The sequence below is a fragment of the Seriola lalandi genome, unplaced genomic scaffold (genome assembly GCF_002814215.2).
Source record: "Seriola lalandi dorsalis isolate HSWRI2012SDOR001 ecotype SW California unplaced genomic scaffold, Sedor1 jcf7180002055008, whole genome shotgun sequence".
Lineage (NCBI taxonomy): Eukaryota > Metazoa > Chordata > Actinopteri > Carangiformes > Carangidae > Seriola > Seriola lalandi.
Window position 1 is genome coordinate 1,528,893 of NW_019525551.1, and position 12,629 is coordinate 1,541,521.

Below are 12,629 nucleotides of genomic sequence, written 5' to 3' on the forward strand. Positions count from 1 at the left end.
CCTCCACCCTTCAGTCCATTTGATAAAGATGACCAGGGGTCAGTAGCGAGCACAGTCAACAAAGCCCCAACTGTCAGTAAGAGATTCTCAACAATCTTCAACCAGAGTCCACCTGACACGCCGTCTCTACGTGAACAAGCCTTCTATGTGAGTTCCTCCTCCTTGATTCTCTTTTACCCTCCACAGTAATGTTTGACTGAATGTTTTTGACTGAACTTTGTGCTGATATTCACTTTCACCTTTATATTTGTATACATTATGATGTATTTAACATGGCAGAGTGCAGTGCATGCAGTGGTTCCTAAGTTGTGGGCCGGGGCCCACTGGTGGGCTGTGAAGGTATTGCAAGTGGGCCACAAATCATTTGCAAAACAATACAATTTTGGTGAATTATGAAAAAAACAAAAATACATATATATATATATATATATATAAATATGTGTGTGTATTTTTTGAATGTTTTAAAAGGGTATAAGAATGTTTAAAAACTCCTTTGTTTGTTTTTTTTCTTGTATTAACACCTATCACTGTGATAAGCCACGGACAGGAACTTTTATGTTGTCGCTGCCGGACTACATCATATAGTTGTTTGCTATCTCACTCTGATTGCGCTAATAGATCACATATATGGCAAAAACTGGAGAATCAAAACAGATAGCTGGTTAGAAACAGGGTCAAGAGACAGATGGTGAATCGACAAGTGATCCCTCCCCCGACAAACAAAAAAGAAAAACTGACCTTTAGTCTCTTTCAGTTCAGTCCTGAATGTTTGATCATTATCATTAAAATAAAAAGTGCTCTGAGAACGTATTATCTGGCCTCCCTATTGTAATGGGGTCGGATGTGGCCCATGATTTTCAGATTTTCAAGTGAAGAACTCTTGAAGAAGCAAATAATTCTATTTCTCATCAAAGAATTTTTAAGTTTCATCAGATAAATGACAGGACAGAGTTGAGCTGTTACGGTTTAAAAACACTGCAGACTGAGTTGAGAGAACAGCCACCGACCTCTAACCACTCCCATTGCGCTTTGCTCCACCTGCTGCTCCTCTGACGTGCAGTCTCTGCCTCGGAGTCTGACCAGGCGGCAGCACTGGCCGCTGCTGGACATCTTCAGAGACACGCTTAGCCAGAGCTGTTCCTGTAGCGACAAGTCACCAACAAGACACGCCACTGCAGTAAGTCATGATGGAGTAGAACCCCTGCAGATTGTAAAAGAGCCCAATGGCGTAGAGCATTGGAAACATAGAGCAGTAGTCTCTGTTTGTTTGCCCATAGCCTCATGGAGCCATGAGGTATGTATGCAAGGTTTCCAAACAGCTACGCAGCTGATTTCACTGATCGTCGACAGGAAGCAGACATCTGCTGCTGTAGTGTAGATCTGCACATATATGACTCAGCACCGGCCTGTAGTGCAGGTAGAACCTCCTGACAGAACTTAGACAGTACTTTTAGGCCTTTTAGTCAATTTATGATGATACATTTTGGAGTATCGTTGACCTATAAATCTGTGAGTCTACCACCTGATGTAGGTTATGACAGTATAAACTATACCGACTATAGAGGATATAAAGAAACATCTGCTGGCATCAGTCATGATGGAGAAAGGCTTAAAGGCAGTTTTCTTTTTATTCCTCCACGGCGACAGTCAGAGCTGGAAGCATATTGTTTTTGGGTTGTAGTCCATTATCTATGTTTAAACATACATACGTACATTCCATTGATGGAACTCAAATTTGGCACAAATGTCCACTTTGGCTCCAGGATGAACTGATTAGATTTTGGGGGTCAAAGGTCAAGGTCACAGTGACCTCACAAAACGGAAGTCTTACAATCTGTGAAGAAGCTTGAGCACACACCTGTGTGTGACCACTCACTTTCATTTTGATTTCAACATAAACTGGTTTAGATATTCTGGATGAACTGTAGGTTTGTTTACATCATCTCTGATCATCTGATGACGTCATGTTCCCACATCTCAACAATTGCTTTGATGAATATAAAGTTATCTTAATTTATGTTAATTATGGCCAAACTATGATTGTAAGACATAAATTATAATAAACAGGAATTATCCTTTGGTCCTTGCACAACAGGTGCTCATTCTTGACCTCGACAACAAGTAGTGTTACTATTTTTTTTAAGCTTGATTTAAAGTATGATTGAAAAATGTTTTTAAATCTAGAACTTTGAACCCATGTAACTGTGAGGGTTTCACACAACATGTTTTTTATATATATATATATATATATATATATGTTCCCGTTGCCATCAGGTTATACAACACCTCAGCCAAAGGAGGTGGACTAATCTAATTATTATTGTTTATTTATTATTAACTGTTTTTATTATTATCAACAATGAGCTAATGGACACAGAATTTCCCCTAGGGGATAAATAAAGTATATATCTATCTATCTATCTATACATAAATATGTATATATATGGTTACTGAATGATCCTTGTATTTCCAGTAGAGCAGCTTTTAAAAGACTGGTCTTCCATTGATTTCAGCACATTGATCAGTATCAGGCTCATGAATAGTTTGAGACATTCTCCGTGACTTCACACTTAGCCTCCTCTGATCACTGTTGACCTATCAGTTTTGTTCTTGTGCAGTGTACTCAGTGTTTTACCAATCTGGTCACTGAAGCAGATCAGAAGAGAACAAAGAAGAGGATAATAAAGATAATTAAGGAGTGTCTCTGTATTTGCCAGATTGTTTAATCTGAAGTACCCAAGCCTTAAAAAGCTTTTACTGTCCTCCAACTGAACCTATCAACAGATTTCCATAATAATTACTGTGGATCAGAAAAGTGGAAGCGTCCATCCATTGTCACATACAGTGTAAATAATCAAAAGGGGCAAAGTGTGTGAAGCGTGTCACAGAATCTGCAGTGTGGTGCTGGCCTGTATTAGCCTGCTAGCTGTTGGTCAGTTGAAGCTCATGGCCTGGATACAGAATGAATGTGAGGCCTTCTGGCAGGTGGTCTTCATCTCTCACAGCAAGCTAACTCTGTTGAGAGAGAGAGAGCATTCCTATTGGCTGTTCTACAAATAACTCTAAAGTTGACATTTGTTTAATTATTTATTACTCAAACAGAATTTGGGGTTTTAGGAGGCGTTGTGTCCTGCAACTATTTCTTTGTGAACAACCAGGTGCAGTGACTGCACAGCTTCCTGTGGTCTTACAGTGACGTTACTGGGTTGGGAACCATGATAAGTGTCTGTACAGGGACCAAAACCAAAATTCGTGCTCACAAACCATATCTGATGACCTGCACTACAGATTGAGACATAGACACTACTGAGCAGATGGAAAAAAAACTGTTGTTGGTCAAGCAGTTGCTCAATCAAATCACTTATCTCCTCAAACAGCCTCATGATTGCCACCTTGAAGATGCTTTGAGCAACAGAATGTGTCCACCTCTGTTGATGTGTTTGTCCGTATTCGGCCTCTGTTTCATCAGTGCTCTTCCCTTTCAGAACATGCTGCGCCGTCATGAGGAGCTGGAGAATGGAACAGCTTGGTCTAACTCATCTGAGTCTTCTGATGACTCCTCTAGTCCTCAGCTGTCTGCAGGAGTGCTACGCAACTCCACACAGCATAAGGTAACACACAGCACACACTGTACATTATTTATGATCTGCAGTCCTGTTATGACTCTACCTCTCTCCTCTCAGTTTATCATTGTATCATTATCTTGGTGAAGTACTGGTTCATAAAGGAGACTGACAGTGGAAGTGACTCTTTGTTTTTCCTGCTTAAATCCATCTGAGGGCCACATGAAGACTTTACTGTTTTTATCATCCCTTTGTGTTTTGCCTCATAAAGTTGTCATTTTTAAAAGTTTCACCAAGTGCTGCTCAGATTCGGAATCAGCACCCCAGCTAATTATATATGTCACTCAATAAAGACTTGTGTACAGTATAATAGAGAATTAGTAGCCCATAAAACAAAAAATAATCCTTTATTTTACAAATAAAAACCTTGATAACAAAAACTTCAACACAGAAAGTTTCACACATTAGTTTGTATTGTTCTAGAGGTGATTTTTCTATCTTTACCTGTTCATATATATGCTCATTCTCTGGAGCAGTATTTATGGATGGTTTTTTTTGTGCTCCTTGAAAAATCAGCTCCAAAGCCTCCGCTGCACTAAATATCTGAAAGTCACATCCTTCTGTCTTTATTCTGTCACTACAATAAACTCAGAGCAACTCCTCCTCGCTTTGACCTCAGAATAAAACAGTTAGTCTGGGCAGACAAGCAACTGACAGCCAGGCCTCTGACTGGTTGTAACAGCACCCACTGGAGCCAATAGGAGTGTCTAATTCAGTGACATGAACCTAGATGTCACTAGCAAAGATGGCGGATGAGAATATTGAAATAAGTGACTCACACAGACGAATGGGGGCTTGTTAGAAAGCGCTGATTCTCTAGGTTAACATGAAAAAAACAGCACCTCTATCTCAAAGACAACTGTAAAGACAACATGGTGTTTGCGAGTGCATACGCTCTCATGGGCTTCACAGGTTTAAACCTTTTAATGTCTCTGCTGCATCTCAGCGATCCATGCAGTCACATGTGATGCTCGTCTGACTAAACTATACCTTGTCATTTCTGTGTCTGTAATATCATTCTTTCACTTTCACAAAAGAAACGAGATTTCATCAAACTTCGATCACTTCCTATTTGTAAGTGCAAAGAGTCATGGTGTACAGTCGGGGGACTTGGTCCGGTCCACTCCAGTCCTTCCCTCATGTCAGCAGCTGTGCAAAGAGCTCAACACTGGCTTCATTTATTTAAGTTAACTAACAAATAAACCTCCCTCATGAGGGTTATCATACAGTGCCATACGCAAATGTAATATACTGTATGTAAATATATCGAATTTCCATATATAAAATATATGTACATATAAAATAAAAACATATATGTAGAAATGATATATGGAAATTGGAAACTGGAACAATTTCATATATTGACATATATGTCTTGCCCATATAATTTATGTATGTATGCTTACATTGTAGACATGTTACATAAATATATATTCATCACTAAGCCTGTAAGTATAATGTATGTTGTAGCAGGCTCCAAAAGTCTGAGACCACTTTCACAGTATGAGAGAATTAATAAGAAAATCATATATAAGCATATAGAATGTTTCTATGTATGTTCTTTTAATAAACTTGCATATTTAAATTAAATATACAGTGTATCATCAACATATGTGGTCACAACACATTATACCATATAAAAATGGACAAAAATGACACTGTCTAATATTGTGAACACATATCATAACCATGTTTTTTTATGTCAAAAAGTGACGGCATTTATATGAATCAGTCTCCTCCACCTCCACCTAGAGGTCCTTCTCTCTCTCTCCTCAGGAGATAACCTCTCTCTCTTATGTTGAAACTGTGAAAACCCAGCATAAGGGGAGCTGGGTCTGTTTCCTGGTTGGAGAGAATTAGCTCACTCAAGAAAAAGGTGCTTCCTAGGTTGGTGTATTCCTAATACAGGCGCAGCCAAGCTGTTCACTTCTGAACAGCTTTTACTTGAGTGCTGTACTTAAGTATATTTTTTTAATATCCGTTCTTTTGTATTATATTTTTTAGAACCTTCTGACTTTTACTCCACTATACTTAAAGACAAACATTGTACTTTTGACTCCACTATATTTCTATGAAGTACTCTTTGAAGCAGAGCTTTTAGTCAGTGAATGAATTTTTCTTTTTTCTTTTAATGTGATAAACCATACATTGTGTTCATCACAGAAGAAACACAGTCAACTCCTCCACTGTCAGTCATGCGTGAACCTGTCAGTGTCCTGATGATGGCGACGTTAGATAAAGATGAGGCAGAAGGTTCTTCACCAGAGACCAGGGTCTGATCTGAAGTCTGTTTGAAGGTTTAGAAATAATGAAAGATTCATTAGTTTGAAATGTTTGCTGCGTTTACCACGACCAAACTTTATCACGTACTAAAGAAAAGGTAATACAAAAACAACAAAGGCTCCTTTTGTTGATTCAATTGTGTTTTTATGGCCATCTCTACCGTCTTTTTCTACAGGTTCATTATTACTAAATGAGGCAGAGGAATAACTAAACATGAGACACACTGAGCAGAGAGAGCCGGAGAGAGAGAAGTCATCGGTAACGAGGCTTCGTAGTAACGACTATGATCAACTCTACATATCAAACAGAGGGAGTTAGACATAAAGACCTGCCTCTAATAAAAGTCTGTGACGTTCTGGAGTTGAAGAAAATAAAGACTAAACCATTGTGGATCCAGACGGAGGCTGTGCTCTGTGTGAGAGACTCAATCAGAAAGACAGACTGTCTCTGGGGGCCCCAGAGTCCTGCCTGTGGCCCTTTACTGTGCGTCATCCTCGACAACGTCAAAGTTATAAAATCAGGATTTGAGTACAGGAGGTCCAGATAGATACTAGGTTTAGACCTAGTCTTGTTTTAAGATTATTTGTTGAGAATGTTATGCCTTCATCTGGGATTGTGCAGAGAGACAAGGAATGTGGGGGGAAAAGCAGAGGAGTGATGTGCAGCGATTTGTCCAGCCAGCCGGAATTCAAACTGGGGACTTGCTGCTCGGGGCATTTGCACAAGGTCTTATGTGCCCAGGTCGACGCATGACTTGTAAAATGTTAAAATCAATTTTAAAATGGACCGGCAGCCAGTGGAGAGATACTAGGACCAAGGTCATGAGTACTGTTACATTTCGGACCAGCTGAGGGTGTAATACAAATATCTGGTCTACTGTGTCAAAGACTGCACATGGGTCCTGTGTCAGTAGTTCAGAGCTGAGGGGGTCAGAGTGAGCAGAAAGCAGCCTGAACAAACAGAGGCTTCATCTGCTCTGCTTTCCTTTTCCACTCTTGTTCTCCTCCTCCAGAACAGTTCAGTTTGCAGTTCGATGGTTGTGTGTTGCGCTGTGAACAGTGATGACATGAGATTCAGCAGCTGCTCTAATGAACCACTGATCTTCTAAATACACTGTACAGATACTTGCTTTAACTGACTCTGACGTACTCAAGTTTTTTGGATTGTATAACGTGTGTTTATTTACTACGTTGTCAGTGTGTTGGCTTCAACCCTCCCGGTCACTCAGTGTGTCCATGTCTCCAGGCAGTGGTGGTGACTCCAGAGATCCAGCCAGCTGTAACAGGAAGTTCCTCCCCACAACCTGAAATCTCATTCTGCCCCAGAGACTCCTCCTCCTCAACTCCAAACTCCACCCACAAAGTCAGTGCCATCAGCGAGTTTCCCAACACACCCAAACACCAGGCAGAGAGCAACAGGTGCTGCTTCATTTTGTTACTGTGCTTTTATTTGAGCTCTACTCTATGTTCAACATTTTAACATGACATATTTGTTGACTTAATTATATGATGTATTTTACACAGAGGTGATCTTACATGCTCATCAGTAGATTAATAGTAGTAGACTAACAAATACATGAACTCATTTACAGGGAAGAGGAGAAGGGGACAGTGACTGTGGTGACAAAACCCGACAGTGAGGAAGACAATGCAAGGCAACAGTCTCCCATAGCAGCAGTGGATGGCGTTGTGTGGAACAGCCACACTTCATGCAGCTACTTGAGATCTCTGAGCCACATCAGTGAAAGCAGCGCTGATGGCATTGTGGTGACTGACAGGTCAGGCGGCGAATCAGGGGAGGTGATGTCTCTGGCCTCCGGGATCTCCATCAACGACATTGAAATGGAGATGCCCAGCAGAACTCCTGAGCCGCCCGGCTCTGCTGCCACAGACACTGATGCGTCACCAAAGAGACTCGGAGTCACTGAAGAAAATGCTGATTCTGTCACAGATCAACAACCAATCAGGGTGCAACAGGATACACCCAGCTCTTTCCTCACACCCTCCTCCCCCAGGACTGAAGGGACGGACTCTAACGCTCCATCACACCTGGAGCTCGACATCCTACCAGAGAGCGGGGATGTGACGTATGTGGCCCGATGGGTGCCGGTGGAGGAGGAGCTTCCAGGTGCAGCTGCAGACGGTCTGTCCAGAGAGGATGATGGTCCAGTGGACTGCGGGTTGGAGGATGCCCTGGGAGCTGTAGTTTCCTCTCTGGATGATTATAGGGGACAGTTCCCTGAGTTACAGCTGCTGGAACATGAGCTGAAGCTTCTGCAGGTTACACTGAAGGTGAGAAACAAAGTTACTTCCAGAGGTGGGTAGAGTCGCCTAAAAATACATTCCAGTAAAACTTCTGCTACTGTATAAAAACAAGCTCTCCAGTCAAAACGATTTGGGTGGTGAGTAACCAGATACACACACACACACTGCTGTCTTTTTCCCTGCTATGCAGTGTGTTTATGAAAAGTCTTTTGCTATCAGATTTAATATCAATGTCAGAACCAGCCTCAAACAATGTGAACATTGTTTGGACTAAAGCAGCTCCATTATTCTATAGGAGATCTCGTTTCTTTTTCAAGCTTTCACAGATACATGTAGATACAACAAATACACAGATTCTTCACATATACACACACACACACACAAACAGACTTTATTTACTGTTTTTTTTAATCTCCCCTGTCACGGACAACATGCTGCATGTGATATCAGTGTTTGATGTTAAGGGGGAACCAGGTCTGGCTGGTGTGTGATTGTGTGTGAGTCTGCGCATGCTCAATGTGTTTTCTATTCACTATAGATTGTGTGTATACAGACATGCACTCGGTTCTGTCTGCATCTAAAGACATACGTGTGTGTGTGTGTGTGTGTGTGTGTGTGTGTGTGTGTGTGTGTGTGTGTGTGTGTGTGTGTGTGTGTATAGGGTGGCAGGCACAGCCGTTCGCCCAGCGTGGTCAGCCTCACCGTGGAAACAGCTCTGGGCAGCTTTGATTTCCTCGACACGTCTGACTGGGAGGATGAGGACGAAAAGGGAGACAAGAGGAACAGAAAAGGCCGGTCAGTGCTGAAACACTGAAACCCAACCAACCATATATTTTATACCTAAGATTAGCTTGAGACACACTCTTCTATTAAGTAAATAACCTTACTGTCAGTTATCTGTTCATTGAAAGCAGACATGGTGAAGTCTGTCATTGCAGGATAATGCTGCCATCTAGTGGAGTTGTTTTGGACCATCACTGTGGCACAGACAAACTGTTCTGTTGATAATACTGGGCTGGAGAATTCATAAGGACTTAGGAAAAGAATCATGTAATTACTTTTTAAACTAACTTCATTTATAACACCAGGAGGATAAATCCTCCTCCTGACCACAGAAACAAAACAACAGGATTGAAATGTTGAAATAAGATAACGTGAAAGAAATGTACAAATAGAGAAAGTAAAGCCATTGAAATAATAATTAAATAGAAATAAGGAACTGAGCAAGAGATCATAATAAATGAATTCAGAAATAAGTATATAGTTTCCTGTCCTAGGCACTTTTGATATTTTTACACATTTGTGAAGTAGAGAAAATAGATTTTCAGTGTTTCACACAATGGGAGGGGATTTAGTGAAATGACATTTATGTATAGATTGTAGTATTTAGCTATGATGATGTTATTGTTAACTATAGATTCAATCTGCTTGTTCTTCATGACTCCTCACTGGATTTAAAGAGAATGAATCTATATTTATGAAGTTGGGCTTCAGTCGATCAGACAAGGATTTCCATCAGTTCTGGATCGTCTCACAAACACAAAACAGCTGCTGTAACTATATAACTGTACTATGAAACTATAATGGTGCATTGGTGCACATTAAATGCCACTGCAGAAAAGAATTGTGGGATGGCATTTCTCCTTTCCTTTTGTAAAGGAAGCTCCTATGCTCAAGGAGATAAGATAGGAAGCACTGAAGCTCCTTTCCTCATCATTTAGAGAAGTGGAGCAGCTCTGATCATGATGCTGCTCAGATACTTCAGCTCAATTCACTCAGTTTCAACCTTCATAAGAAAGAAAGACTTTTCAAACACAGCCCTGGTCTTTGCAGCTGTGAGAGCACATGAGCAGGAAGGATGGAAAAACATGATATGCTTTCATAACTTCCTCCTGTCAACACAAGCTCACTGAAACATGACTTTACAGGGGTTTTTTTTCTGCTCAGTATCACAAACTGTCTGGCATCAGTTGCTCACCTTACATGTCATTTAATTTGACCATCTTGATGGTTGGGTAACTTACTTCAAATGAAAACGATATTGCAGTGGAAACACTTTATTAATATGAAAACAGTCAAATATTCAAAACCATCTTGTGATGGGATCTCACCATTATTACATGGGTATTCATTGGTCATGGGTTGGACCAACCATCTTCATGTCAACTACACATCTGTAAAGTTTCATGACTGTATGTGTGACAGAATCTGTCCACAGACAGACAGACAGACAGACAGACAGACAGACATATAAACACTAAGAATGCCTCTGTGATAGTTCCTGCTACAGTCGGTGTCTCCAGGACCACACTTTACCACAAGGACTTACACACATACTCACAAAGTGAAAACAACACCAGCAGCTGGTAATTAACAATAAAAACTAAAGAAGACTAAAAATCTGTGATCACTACAGGGTACAGCACAGGGTGCTAAATGCTAACACATCTTAATTGAATGTGCTAACATTTGCTGATTGGTCCTAAACACAAAACTGCAGCAGAGGCTTATGGGAAAGTCACATATCTTTTCATAAATCAAAGTATTGAACAAAGTACAAATTTAAGCTGATGAAGTTATTAAAGTTCATCCTGAAGGGAACATGAAGCAAATCAATCCCTCCTGCATTTGGTGAGATGTTTCACTCAAACTCACACATGTTAACCTCGTAGTGGTGCCAGAAAAGTTCTCTGGAGACCATAAATGTCTTTATAAGCCATCATCTGGCCCTTCAGACCAAAGTGTTGGTCCAATCAGCTGACCAGCAGTCGAGGTTTGAGTTAAGGGTAGGAGTAGACTCACCCCATTAGATAAGATAATTGACAGTGGTATTTCCCAGCTCTCAGACTGAGGTGGAGCTGATGCCTCAGGACAGACCTACAGACTGACAGCTGTGTGCAGAAATATTTTTCTGTATTTTATCAAATTATTTGTGCCACTGCTATAACACTGGAAAACATTTCCTGTCAAGTGGCTTTTATCTTTTGCTCAATGATCACGTGTTGTGTGTTTTAAACAGTCTGTTAGGCCGTATGTCTGTATCTACTGAGAACTTTATCTCCTGTTGAGAGAAGAACTGAACTGAACTGAACCGAACCCATCACACATTACAAATCCCTGTTGTGTGTGTGTGTAGGTCACTGCAGGACAGAGGCTGGTACAGCCCCTCCTCTCCCACCTCCCCCCTCACCACAGGCTGCACCACTCTAGACTGCGCCCTGGTGGTCCACCTGAAGAACTGCAGTGCACAGTTGCTGGTAAGAGACCCACAACACCAGAGGCCTGTAGCTGCCATAATGCACTTGTTTAGCAGTGACACTCGCTATGCTTAAGTTTGTTTTGTAACCTAAATGTAATATGTAATAAGTTCTTTAAAAAGAAGCATTAGCAGAGTTAAAGCAGTGATAGGGTCACTCATGCAGTCACTGAAAAGTCTTTTGAAATACATGATTTCCTGTGGAAAACCAATTCACTAGACATGTTATAAAGATTTACTCTTTTTCCAAACATGTTGTTCTGAACATGGCTGTACATGAAAGTTGTGTGTAATTTGATATATGGCATTGTGTGTGTAGCGTCTGGGTATGTTTGGTCCTCTACGGTGTGGAGAGATGTACGCCTTGGACAGACTGCTGAGAGAGGCCAGGGTGCTGGAAATCATCCGACGCATCACCAAGGACAACCCAAGACGCCTCAGACAACCTGCTGAAGGTAGGTCCCTGTATCTGTACATGTGTTTGGGCTCCACTGTGTGTTTGTCTGATGATCACATGCAGCCATCACTTTCATATGCAGAAGAACTAGAGGATCCTCAGTCACAATGGCACCACGAATGGACACTTTCCACTGACAGCACATAAACATCTGCACCTCTCTTCCACGGACTCTATGTAATGTTGCTGTCTCATGCTAAAATCATTTAAATCCATTTTCCCCCTCATCAATCTACACTCAATACCCCATGATGACAAAGTGAGAAGAGAACTCTTAAATTGTATTACAAAGGAAACTGAAATATCACATTGACATAAGTATTCAGACACTTTACTCTAACATTTGAGATTTTGCTCAGGTTCTTCCATTTCTAATGGTTTCTGTGTTGTAATTGACATCATTAATTGTGGACACTAAAAGTGCACATGTACTGGTCGTACAGTGAGAGCCACATACTCCTCCATCTGGCACCAAAATACCAGGCTTATGTATGAAATAAACAGATAAAGACAAAAACTAAAGGCATTTTCTCTATAATTTTAGTTTAATTATGTTAGTCATGGAAATACATTTGCTAAAAGTTTCAGCATGCTTCAGCTGAAGCACACGTCAGGCGATCAGACAGCTTCCTGTGTGGTTTTACAACGGTCAGTATAATCCACACAATCTTTTTTTTTTTTAAAGTATATTTTTTTGGGCTTTTTATGCCTTTATTTGACAGGACAGTAGAGAGACAGGAAATGGG

At 40.8% G+C, this 12,629-nt stretch overlaps 1 protein-coding gene across 2 annotated transcripts in view; it reads left to right on the forward strand.

Moving 5' to 3' along the window:
* Positions 1–12,629, forward strand: part of ripor1 (RHO family interacting cell polarization regulator 1) — a 53,522-nt gene that overhangs the window by 32,145 nt on the left and 8,748 nt on the right. Inside the window, exons 12-19 of one of the 2 annotated variants that reach the window (XM_023397378.2) lie at positions 15–147; positions 1,061–1,177; positions 3,486–3,611; positions 7,152–7,324; positions 7,498–8,197; positions 8,832–8,965; positions 11,307–11,427; positions 11,746–11,881. In XM_023397378.2, coding sequence (XP_023253146.1) covers positions 15–147; positions 1,061–1,177; positions 3,486–3,611; positions 7,152–7,324; positions 7,498–8,197; positions 8,832–8,965; positions 11,307–11,427; positions 11,746–11,881 — 1,640 coding nt within the window. The remainder of the gene's footprint in view (positions 1–14; positions 148–1,060; positions 1,178–3,485; positions 3,612–7,151; positions 7,325–7,497; positions 8,198–8,831; positions 8,966–11,306; positions 11,428–11,745; positions 11,882–12,629) is intronic. The other variant, XM_087171544.1, reaches the window with a different exon arrangement.